Source organism: Ambystoma mexicanum, chromosome 14 (genome assembly GCF_040938575.1).
Source record: "Ambystoma mexicanum isolate Mex_15411 chromosome 14, UKY_AmexF1_1, whole genome shotgun sequence".
Lineage (NCBI taxonomy): Eukaryota > Metazoa > Chordata > Amphibia > Caudata > Ambystomatidae > Ambystoma > Ambystoma mexicanum.
In genome coordinates, this window is record NC_090940.1 from 29,828,528 (window position 1) to 29,841,477 (window position 12,950).

The 12,950-nt window shown below is 46.3% G+C and overlaps 1 protein-coding gene across 1 annotated transcript in view; it reads left to right on the plus strand.

Moving 5' to 3' along the window:
- The window catches only part of BAZ1A (bromodomain adjacent to zinc finger domain 1A), a 956,777-nt gene that overhangs the window by 722,605 nt on the left and 221,222 nt on the right, over positions 1-12,950 (plus strand). The window contains exon 22 of the mRNA XM_069638454.1: positions 5,107-5,354. Coding sequence (XP_069494555.1) covers positions 5,107-5,354 — 248 coding nt within the window. The remainder of the gene's footprint in view (positions 1-5,106; positions 5,355-12,950) is intronic.

The window sequence follows — 12,950 nt, forward strand, 5'->3', positions numbered from 1 at the left end:
GACAAAAAGTGGTGTTTTAACTTAGACTTGTCTAGTAATTGCTAAAGGAGGTGTAAATACGTTTCAGATTATGTTTTGAACTTGCTTTGACTTATAGTGCTAGTGTATTTTCTAAAGTGTGTGTTAAATAATTATATACTTTTGATACAAAGCTCTGGTCAGTGTTTGCTTGTTCCACTGTGTTTTTGGCCCTATTTTGTATACTCTATTTCTGATGTTTGTTAATCTGCTTAGAATCACATGTCTGTCGGTGGTAGCGCCCTTATTTGCCGAAAGCCCAGTCGCTGGTCGCGGCTGCGGTTGCGAGAGGGGCTTCGAACCCGAACGGTCCGAGGAGGCCGCCGGTGGAACCTGGGTCTCCTTGGGCGCCGAATCTCTTTTCGTCTTAGACGAAGAAGAGCCATGGGTTGTGTGCTTACGTGAGTCTTTGTGTGCGTCAGTGTCGCCGGGGTGTTCATCCCCATAAGCAGGGCGTGAGCCGAGCCCGTCGGGGCCGGGGACAGACGACGAAGCGCGCAAGCGCTCCTTAGAGGGGGTTTCGACTTCCGTAGCGGAGGTCGTGTTATCGCGTTCCTCGTCACTGTCGGTGGTAGCAGCGGCGGGTGAACCTTCGGCCTTCGACATCGCGTAGGCCGCCCACCTTTTAACCCTACGGTCTTTTAGAGTTTTAGGCTTAAGAAGCCGACAAGCCGCGCAACCTTCCTCCTTGTGATCGAGGGGCAAGCAGCGGTTACACCGTGAATGCTTGTCCTTCCAAGTGAATTTGCCTTTGCAAAGCGGGCAAAACCTAAAGGGTGTCCTCTCCATAGCTGAGGCAATAAATCGCGATAAGCACCCCAAGGGAAAGGAAGGGGAAAGGGAAAGGCATTCTCAGAAAAGACCCAGAGATGTCCCACGACCCCACTCTCCCTACTGTATATGGCCTGCGAGGCCAGGCCACGTGTTCGGCAGCGCCGAAGGATTTCCTCCGCTCGACCCTCCGTCGAAGATTTTGCTCGGCGGAGAACAGCTTACAACTGCGTCGAGGGAGGGATTATTAATATTATGTGAAAAAAACGACCAAAGGTCGAGGAGTAGCAATGTCTCTCGAGGAGCTCCGCGTGAAGGCGACCAGAAGCTGGGCGGAAAAAAACAAACAGAGGGACCTCGACGCGTGAGGGATTGTGGGTACAACGCACGTCACTATAGGGATAGTGTTTCAGACACGCCTTGTCGACGTCCCCTTTTCGACTACGAAAAACAAAATGCAATACTCCGCAGTGACCACTGGATGTCGGACCTATGCACAGCATGTGAATCTAAGCAGATACAACCATCAGAAATGCTTTTACGGTAAGTAATGCATTCTCATACTGCCTTACTCTTCTTGAGAGAGGTCTGACTGCTCAGCTACCAGGTAAATCTGGGTGGTACAGACTGCTACCATTTGGGTTTACTGCTTACTCCTGTAGCCTTAATCTTTTTGCAGTGGTCCCCAAGGGAACTGCACAGGATTCTGCCTAACAATGGCATGGTTTTACTATTCTGAAACTGAATGAGTGTAAAAGCTTACCAATAAGATTTACTCACCTTGAACTGCTGCTGCTCTTCTAAAAGTGTACCATTGGATTGTGCTTACACTGATCTGCTTAGTGCATTTCTAAAATAGTCTTTGATGTCTTGTGTGTCTTAGAGTTGCACACTGCCCCTGTCAAAACTATATGGGATCTTACTTACCTTGAACTGCTGATTGCATTTCTTAAGTACTTAATTTAGAATTGTATTCCACGCATCTGAAAAGTATTATTGGTAAATGGTCTATTCTTGTATTATTTGTATTTTATTTGTATTTTATTGATTTATAAAGCGCCTTACGCCAAAGCGCTGAATTAGAAATAGTGTTCATTTTTAGAGTTTCTTACCTTGAATAGCTGCTGTGCTTCTAAACTGTAACATTGGGTTATGCTTACCCTGAATTGCTTAGTGTACTTGTACAAAAAAGTCTTACAAAACAGTCTTTCTGGGTTCTAACTTGTCCATGAGTAGCTGAGTGCCCCTCTGAAAAGTATAGGAGTTTTTTTTACCATCTCCGAACTGTGTTCTGAAAAGTAACAGTGGTGATGTAACTGTATCCACTCCTAACAGAATAAAGTTACATATGTTGCAAGGTGTCTACTTGTAACCATATTGGTCTAACTAGGTGATTCTTGGAGCTGAATAACACTGTAGGTCATGCCCAGTAGGGTCTGCTGCCTTTTGAATTACTTACTGTATTGTGAAAGTTTAACTAATTTGGTTTTACTCCCCAATGATAGCAGTATGCCATTCTAAATGTATATCTTTAGGTTTTACTCACATTGACTGCATATTGCTGCTCTAAATAAGGTTATACTTTGGTTTGCCTACCCATAGTTTTGTGTTCGTTTTTAGAATTGATTGTTTTTATGATGAAATAGTACTTATCTTTCCAAAGGTTTAGATTTACTTACATGTATATCAAATAAACCATTATTTTTACAATACATAAGTGTGTCAGTGTTTATTTGAACCATATGCCTGTTGCAATTTCCTTGTACCTATCTACATCCCGTTATCCCTCCTAGGGTAAGCCTAGCTGTGTCTACGCTACCATGAGCTCAGGTGGTACAGCCTTCTACTAAGAGTGGAGTTTCTGTATTGCCTCAGGTAGTTTTGTAGTCTGGGTAGGACTTAGGGAAACTGTCCTAACACCCTCCCATCTTGCCCCTCTGTGGATAGCGTGTGCACCTTGTGTATTCTGCAGCTGCTCCGCAAGTGTGTTAGGCAAACAGACAGAACAGAGATAATTGGGTTTGGTGGCTCTACATATACTGGCCCAAAGATCACATTCAGGCGTGGGGTACATGGAGGTGCCGAGCAAAGTGACACTGCGCCCCCTCGTGGTGAAAACCTTTTAGAAGATAGCTGGTGCTTGTGAGGAATCCGTGGGAGGAACATTCATTAGAAACTTACCGAGACATCAAGAATTTGTTCAATTAAATGTAAGAAGCAGATTAAGGGTGCAAGGTTTTGGCCATGTTTTTAATATGCAAATATTTATATATTGATAGGAAGATTATTTTTGTGTGCACATTTTATTCCCTCTCTCCTGGGCCTACCAGCACTACTGCTGGACCCACTGGAGCCTTCTCTTGAACTTTGAAGGTGACTTCGTGTTTGTAGTCCTGGTTAAGATGACCTAACCTTCATTTGGTCATTATACCTTTCCAGGCAGTGTCATGCTCCCTTTCTTAATGCACCTTGGCAGGCTTCTTGTAAGAGGCTTTCAAAGGCTCTCCTTTGTGTGTGCTGTCAGGAAGTGATGAGGGGGCGGTCTACCACAAATCCACATTATTCCAGGGGCTTGTGTTGCTGGGCCGATTATGGGATGCTAGCTGTCCACTATTAGACATCCAACTACAAGTTTGACTATTGCAAGGTTTCCTTACTTGGGTGAGCTAGCGGTCACCCCCAGCCCATTTTCTGGATATAAGGAGACAAGCTGGACCCAGGGACGAAGTCGACCACTGGAGCTGAAGAGATCTGAAGAAGTCTGATCAAGAGACACCTGCTGCAGAAACCAGGATTGACCCTGCCAATACCACTGTTGCCCACTTTGAGCTAATCGGCAGGGAAGTCATGTGCAACGTGTCTTTCTCTAGACGATTGGTGGGACCAACCTGTCGCTTGTCCTGCTCGAGGTTCATCGCAAGTTTTCGGTTGTTGGCAGCGCAGCGTTGCGTTTCCTCTGCAAGTGCAGGATCCAGCTGTTCATTGTTGCAGGCCTTCTGGTTGGCCAGTCGGCTGGAACTCTTCTTGGGCATCCTCAAGGTTTTGCTGGAACACTGGAAATCCCTGGTGCTGTCCTCCATCAGGGGATGAGCCTGCTGGAAGACTGAAGTCCTGTTGCTGAGTGCCTCTTTTCACTACATCCACATCACTGTAAGACATACATCTGTGAAGATCTCTGTGAGGGTCTCTCCTTCAATGTGGGGCCGAGGTACTGAGACAACCGGCGGTGATGGCCCTTGAACCTGTAACCTGGTAACTATTGGGTGACGACAGTGATGCATGTCTTCCCCAGCGAGTTCCCATTTCCTGGGATGATTTTTAACTTTCAAGGGGTTTGGGGCCTGAGAACACTTCTGTATCGAACCCCCCCCACCCCCCCCCACAACCCACTGAGCCCCGCGCTTATTGGGGTTGTATTATGCACAATGTCCTGCTTGCTTTAGTGCTATCTGGGGCTGATCAAGAACTGTGGGGTCAAGGTTAGTTCTTGGGTCATCCTTTAGATCTCCCAAAGGTGGTAGATGCTGCTCCTTTCACTGGAAACCAACTTCCCTTAAGTCACTATTTCGCATGTTGCATTTGCCCTACACGAACGCAAGTATTTTTTCAGCAGTATTTCATACTATGCACATTTTCACTCGAACATTTTTGCACACCTACAAGACTCCCCGAGACTTGGTACAGGCTCTGAGGTTTTAGTTTACAGCACTTGGTTCTTTACAATAATAAGGTATATATCTTGATGTGTGCTTAACACTTGTTCTCCCTACTTTGGTGCACGTACTTACTGCTTCAATAACTGCTTGTGATTCTAAAGTAGTGTTACCCAACTGTGAGTTCTGTATATGTACTAAAGTATTTTTACTTAACTTGAAGTCTTTAAAGTGGGCCTTAGTGTAGAAGTATAATAAATGAGTGTCATTTTATAACTTGCCTGTGTGGGTCTTTTAATAATCACTTCTGCCTAGTTTTAACTATACTACACTTCTTTCACCCCTTCTTTCAAGCATGGCTTTGCTCTACTGGGGTTGTGAATGACCTTGCTGACCTAACCCTAAGATGCTTGTCTAAATCCTGTCATCGGTAGTGATTTTGAAAAGACGCCCTCAGTTATATAATTTGGATTTTATGTACAATGTGTTAATGGATTTGTTTTAAAGCTTTTCTGCTACTTATTTTGCAAATATTCCTGCTTTTTCTGGTCCGACCACTCCTCTTAATCTCTGGAGACTTTAGTTCAAGGGAGAAACGGTGTAACATAGTTGAAAATCTGCTCCAGGGCACACAGCTTAATGTTCTCACCTCCTTGCCTCTTAGATGCCAGTGACAATGGACGTATGTGCAGGACTGTCTTGGACCGGTGGAGGGAATCGCTCATCACATCTGGCAGCTTGTCTCAGATCTTCCTACATCTCTCAACCCTGGAACGTAGCATCATTTGGGCCAGGTCCATCCTCAACACACGCTGCAGGGTGTGCCGACGGAAGGGAGATGCAGAGTGTATGATGCTGTGTGACAGCTGCGACCGGGGCTACCATACGTACTGTGTGAGGCCAAAGCTCAAGGTGAGGTTAGGTGTTAAGGGAATGGGGGAAGGAGGGTACTTTACTAGAGTATTACACCCAGCACAACTGCTCTGTTGTATTTCTTCCTATTTCACGTGGACAGGTCTAGCAATTACTTTTTGCTTGGGAAGGCCACCTAGAATTACCTGCATACAGGTGAGCCGAAGCTCACAGCATGTTTCCATGTGTGCAATCGTGTGCTGGACTATTTGCCAAATACACTTAAAACTTGGTCACTGTTTCCAATCTGAAGTCCTGCTGCAGTTTCGACCGTGCCAGTGGTTGGTCCAGGTGCCAACTTTTAAATAGTTTTAGAAAGCATGCCATCTTAGACTAGTCATTTTTATTTAGTGAGTTGGTTTAACAAGTAAAACCTGTTCTCTGTATCAAACCGTAGCCACAAATATACAAAATGTGTAAAAGAAAATGTAAACATATATTTAAATCTGTAATAGTTTTTCCTAATATATAAAACGCAAGACATAGAAAGATTAAGCACACCAAGGTCAGCTACATCTAAAGAAAACTTTTCAAGAATGGCACTCATCTATTTTAGGCAGGTAAAACGCTATCCGCAGCTTAAAGGTTTGTATAGACCAAAGACTGTTTTAGCATATGTAAAAAACAGACCAGTTGGTCAACTTATACATGAATATTCTGAAGAAATAGTTAAGTGAAGCCAACCGCATTAATTTTAGGAAGAGGCAAAAGCAATTCACAGGTGAGTAAATTAACCTTGCATCTACTTTCGAATGGTTTGTGTCCTCCCACGTATTCCTCAATTTTTATATTCGATATCCAGCTTCAGCTACTTCTGAATTTCTTTTATGCAAAGGGTGCAGTGCGTCGATGCAGTCGACTTGATGTCCCTCGAGGTCTTCCGTCTTGAGGGTCAGGTCATTGAAGGCATATATAGCACGTGCAGCGCCTGTTGGCTTCAGTTTACTTTTTCTACGAATGCTATTGCTTCGAGAAATACGGCGCGCTTCATTTACTTCATTTTTCTTTGTCGACACCGACTACCTCGAAGACAGGGTTCAAGAAGTGTTGATCGTTATTCAAATATGTCATTGACCGATCCACAACATATGTCTATGGTGTCTCTGGGTGAAGCATAAGACCTTGCACTACTCCAAGTGCCAGTCGATGACCGTAAAGGAGCGAAAGGGGAAATTGGTGGTAGGTCTAAACCCCAAATAATCTACCCCGACCAAAAAAACTTCGACCGAGTCGAGAGGTGACTCTCCTCGGAGGAAGAAAGTTAAGAGGTAGAGATCGAGGAGTTGCACCCACCACTTCTTGTTGTTGAAGTCCAAGAAGAGGAACCATAGGTCGACTTCATCGGACACTTCCCCTGAGAGTATCTTATTCCACAAAGAAATCCACTCCGGCCGAATGGGAAGCTTTTGGAGCATAGTTGCTAAAAATATTTGAAAAGCAGAAACCCACGGCAAACCATGCTTCTACCACGCCTTCCAAAGAAGCTGGTAAGGAAAGGGCTCAACCTAAATCCTGCGCACACTTTGAGCCCGGGACGAAGGCCTGATCCTAATAAAGAGCCGTTGAGGCCTCGATGCAATGACGTATCAACGAAGGATCCGTTGAGCCGTAAGCATAAGCATAGGTCGAGGTCATCGACGCCAGCTGCGCCTTAGACGCAAGCCAAGCCATTAATGTTGCCTTAGACACCGAAGGCATCGACGCCAGCTGCGCCATCATTGCCAGCTGCGCCATCGACGTCGAGCGCCCCATCAAAACCTACAGCGCTTTTTAAATTTTGACGGCTCCTCCAGCGTCAAATCCACTATTCATCAAACCCTTGATGCCTGAAGAAACGTGTGCCTTTGCCAAGTGTTGGGAAGGAGCTTGCGCCTTTCTTCATTCCCAAGTGCTTTAGAATTAGGAAAGACTTCTTTTGACTGTTTCTAGGCACTAAAATGAGACCAGGAGGGGAAGAGGGGCACTAAAAAGAAGGCAGTTATTTTAATTTAAGGTGTAAATAACTATTAGCTGAATACAATTGTAAATGTTGTTTTATTTAGTTTTAAAATTTCATGCATGGTACAGGCAAGCTCTCTGCTGGGAGGAATGTGGCCTGTTCTGAAAGTGGGTCGCAGAGCATGCAGTGTTGCGTCACTAAGGCTAGTTCTGGCAGAGCACACGAAGTGGCTGATCAGCTGTTTGCTGTCTGTCAAAAGCCCATGCAGCCTAAGAATAGGAGACCTTTACATGCTCTGCACAATATGCATAAATAGGAAGATCAGGCCTAAAAGAAATTATAGAACCACATACAAATAGGCAGTGCTTCAAGTGGGATAAGAAATTGAGGGGGGGCCCTCATTTGGGGGAGTGGCTTGCCTGATGGTCGTGGCCTAACGAAAAGCATGTAAAAATGAACAGAGGTGGTCTTGTCTACACAACTAAGCGCATACTGCAATACTGCTGGTACAACCAAATCGTGTGGTCCTGGGCAAATCATTTAATTGCACTGTTGAGGGTGAGGCTTTTTAAAAAGAGAGAAAGTTGACTGCTTAAAATACAAGCAGTCCTTGTATTCGGGGAGGTTTCTGTAAGTGTGGCGCATGCTAACATTCATAATCTTGTCTGGGTGTGGTCAGACGTTTGCATCAGGGAATCGTTGTAGATTCAACACATGAACAGATTTGCAAAATGGGCAGGGCTGGCACAAGGACAACCTGTTGAGTTTTGTTAGTTTGAGTGCTAACACAGGTGCAAGTATAGTCAGAGCCAAGAGCAGCCACGTTTCATCATTGGGACAATTAGCAATGCAGAGGCAATCACCCAATTTCTCGTTTTAGTGTCAACGAGAAGTTAGGTATTGTGGTGGTGCTTACTAAAGTGCAAAAACGGACTCTGACCCAATGAGAAACACAACTGCTGAGCAAGGACCAGGGGAGGGTCAACCACGGCAATGGCTGCATCCTTAACTGCGTGAAACGCTGTAAAATTTAACAATGCATAATTATGTCAAAAGGGCGAATTACCAGCAAGGCCACTCAACACTGCCTGAAGCAAGCCTCACTCACCTCCAGCCGCGATATCAGTGAGCTCCTCCTCTGCCCCCGACCCCTTCCCGTCATGGGGTTAATGGGTCAAACATTAACACCCTTTTGTCTCCACTCCTGTTGTGCCTGTTACTCTCAGCACAGGGAGTGGAGACAAAGGGGTGTTAATGGTGGGTGGGGACCCTGAGCTGTGACTAAAACAAGTGTCAGCCAGCCTCAGCTTCGCGCAAATTTGAGCGAAGCTGTGACTGCCCTGCACTTGTGTCAGTCACAGCTGCCTGACTTTTTGACGGCGCGCTCATCTCCCGTCGCGGCTGCGGCCGTGACGGGACAATGACCCGCCGTCAAGTGGCGGGACTGGAGGGCCCCGCCAGGGCCCCGGCTCAGCCTCACTTTTTGGAGACTGCCGGGGCCCGGCCCCGGCAGGCCCCGGCCCACTTTAAGCACTGCAAATAGGAGTACAATGAGTCGAGTATGATTGAAAATTAGTTATAGAAATGTTTAGTTTTTCCTGGGGCCAGGCCTCAAGGTTTGTAAAAGTCTGTAGGGCTGCAGTGTGTGCCTATGTAAGGTGAGAATATGTTAAGTTCCATGGCTGACGAAAAACGCTGATGATGAAGAATGGAAGACTTTGCATCACCCCTTTCTAAGGGAAGAAGGACCGTTTTGGATGGAGCCATGTCCACATCCAGTGACCAAGTTAAGAGTATAAAAGGTCCTCGCCTGGCACTAGTCTGCAGGAGCTTGGAACGGAAGAACAGAAGGCCGTTCAGGGAGCAGAATTCTTTGCCCCATCCTCATTTTCTGTAAAAGATTAAACTTGTTATCCTGGTAAAATTATTGACTCTTGGCCTTAATTCCCTAGATGGGTGAACTTTAATCTGGTGTGAGCGTGATTAGGGGTACCATATAATTAAGGAGGTACCCCGATATGTTGGGCTACATTTCACAAGGAACGACTATTTTAAGTCCCTTTCCTCAATATATTACGAGAATGAACCCTCGGACAACGAGGCTCCATTTGGCCTCCAATTTGGTGTGCCAAATGTGCCAGAATTTTTCATCTCTGAAGAATCAAGGTTGAAAGACCTTTATGACAATCAGCAGACGGCAAGTGGGGTGGACACCTCACCTGAGCTAGAGTTTGGAAGATCAGAGGTTTGGGAGCATGCTGATGCGTCATATAGACAGCTAATGTCCAATGTAGTTGAATATATGGGGTGGAGTAGGCCTCTGTTACCATTTGAACAGGATGATTTGACGGAAATCCTGGATAAGGGTCCTCAGTCAGATCCTATGTTACCTTTCCACAATGCTCTCCAGAAAGGGTTGCAGCGAATTTCTAGAAGTACTGCCCTTCCAGTGGTGACCCCGACTACCTGTCTAAACACCCCACTCAGTGAGTCTGGTACAGGCAGCTACCGCAAATTCTAAGGAATCAGTTTACCCTACCATCCCTCCAGATAGGGACGACAAAAGAGTAGATGGTGAAGGCAGGCGTCCCCAGATAGCACGATCCTCCCCACAATGAGAGACAATGATGGACTCTCCCAGGAGGGGAATAAGGCCAGGACAAAGTGCGGGTGAGCTTAAATGGGAGTTTATCAATCAAAATAGGGCATGTAAAGAACTCTGCAAACTCAGAGAGTGCTCTGTCTGACAATAGCAAAGACAGGCGTATATATAAACAAAAACAAAAAAAACGTCATAAGAACCTACATACTATAGGGGGCACAAGTTTGTGGGGATTGGGTGGCGACGACTAGCTATAGGTGCTGCTGCAATGTGGTTTGCCGCGGCTGGAGGACGTCACCGGTTACCCTCGTGGGTTGGGCTGGGCCTGGCAGGCCAGCTGGGCTCATCAGGGCGGTGTTGTTGTGCCAACCGTGATCTGTGTCAGAGATGAATGTCTATCCTGACTTTCTGCCCTAGGGCCACGCACACCGCAGTCATTCAACATTGCATTATTATCTTCCCTGGTAAATCTTCCAATAGGTTATTCTACAGGTTAAAGCAACACAGGAGGAATGCACCTAGAGTGGGGTCTGTTGGCGATTCATCAATACATGGTTACCATCGTCCTGTTGACCGGGTATCAGAGGTCGTGGGGTTGGGTCTCGGGGCATGGGACAGGCGGTCCGTGTTATCATGTCTTGTTAGAAGTCAATATGGATGTGTTCCTGTAATGTTGCCATAATATTGGGAGTCCTAATTTTACAGGGGCCATTAACCTAAGGTGAGCCGGTGGGTCGTGGAGCCTAAGAAAGGGCGCCTTTGGATCTGTGTTTTAAGGCCGGGGTTTACTGCTGGGTTGTAAATAATTCAGGTGGCAGGCCGTGGCCTTGGGTGCTGCGGGGGAATGTGAATGCTTGAAGCGGCTCCAGCCGAGTTGGGGGAGGTGGAGCAGGGCAGCACAGGCCTCTGCTTTTTCGTCTGGCCGGCTTCACTGGGAGGGAGAGGGAATGGCCTTGCGTGTGCTCACAAAGGTATTTTCCTTGTGTGTTGCAAACTTTAGATGGAAGAGACATAAACATTCATATAATATACAATACTCATTGAGTCTTTCCAAAGCTCACGGTTTTGACATTGCTAGTGCCATCCATATGGCCAATTTGAGCGCATTACTTGTACACTACGTTTTTAACTACAACATTTTGTTATATGCGTGTACATACACGGTAAGTGAGGTAGTAGTAAGGTTGGTGGAGCACGCAGAAACAACCCGCCACTGAGACTGGCGGCAGTGGTACATAGTGGGCTTGGACACACATATGGTGCATTTTCGTGCACCCCTTACATGAGCCCTCAATATGGTTGCATTTGTCTTCCTTTGTACTCTAGCAGCATTAGTTCAGTTTTGGCGCGGGACCGTGGGGTGCAGTCTTCTCGATAACACACATAACATAAAAAACCACCGGGACGCATTTACCATTTGCGCATAACTACAGGGATGTGCGTGCTTCATCCCTAATGTCATATGAGCACCCATTCTGCCATTTTCATATATTTTACAGGTTTTGGAGCGAACGCTTTCATCACAGGTGGTTTGCTCATTAGTATTTGGGGACTTTGCTTTTGTCAGGGGACCATTGTACAGTTCTTTTCCACCCAGGCCCTGCTGGCCGGATCATGCTGGAAACAGCGATACACTGCGGAAGGTGAAATGTTAGTGTTGGTATCTAACACTAGCTCATGTCCGTCTGTTCGTGGGAACGGGCTCTTAGCGGATCTGCCAGGGAGCTGTGGCCACAGGGATAAGTGATACTCTCCAAGGGTGGGGGCCGCGCGGCGGTGCACAGGGCTCAAGCCATTTTTATTATACAAAATGGTTTCCAGGGCCTAGCTAAATTGAGCAGGTTTGGTCAATGTCTTCAGCCAGTGCCCCACCCGCCACCTGGGCCCTGGTGGCAGGGAGGACAATTGACGAACCATGAACTTCACCGGGGAAGAAGAGGCAGGGGAGGGGGGTCTCCTGGACCAGTCCTCCCATACAATGGATGGGCAAGGAAGGTATTTTCTAGAGGGAGTATGGCGCTCAAGCGAGCCAACTCCACATGTGCGCTTGCAAATTTACATTTACGCTATGGGACTGCATTTCCATGGCGGCTGAGCACATTCCTGAGGGGGATGAAAGAGATGGATTCTTTGCCATAATTAGAGACAACTAAGAAGCCATTGTTAGGGAGAATTCTCATAAATGTGCTAATTCCATTCACCTTAGAGACCCCCAGCAACTATGCTGGATTTTGAGGGCTTTATTTATTTTATTTTTTTACCTGGAGAGAGTGTGAGCCTTTTTACCCACTCTCTCTCATTTATTTTGAATGTGTTTTTACTCTTGTGTTCTTTGATCATGGAGTTTTGGACAACACCATAGCCATCAACTTCATTTGTCAAACAGCACCCTCAGTGCAGTGACACATGACAGCCTTTTAGGCTGTCCCAAGGTTTAAATACCTTCTCTGGGATAAACTACTGTTTCCCAGAGAAAGTTAAGTGAAATTGACTTTACTAGTCTTTTCAAATTCCTAGACCCAACACACCCTATCTTACAATAGTGTTGGAGGGTTACCTAGTATCCCCTGTGTCTAGAAACTCATGTAGCGGTCAAATGATACCCCTTCCTCTCGAAATGGCTGCTGGCAGTGGTTTTTACAATAAACTACCATGATTTTTCCCGACCGTGATCACAGATAGCGTTAAATCCTAAGAGCCATGTTTTTCAAGATGGCGCCTTAAGCCCCCTTTGTTTGAACAGGTCCTGATCTTCTTTTTTCACCTTTTCTTGCTGGAAAGCCCCTTCTTGAGGTTCACTCTGCGTGCCAAACCAGGTTTGGTCCCTTTGTTCGCTTTGCCTTTGGCACTGTTCACGAGTGAAGACCGCCTCTGGCGCCCGAGTATCGGGGTGGGCAGGAAGTGAGGGAGGTGCCTGAAACTCCCTGTGCTTAGTTTCCTAGGAGACCCAAATGTACTCTGGCGTGATTAGATGACTGACTGTCCGGCAAGGACAGCCACTCTGCTGGGTGAGTGGCAGCTAGGCTGGAATGAATGGCAGACAACGGGATAAAAG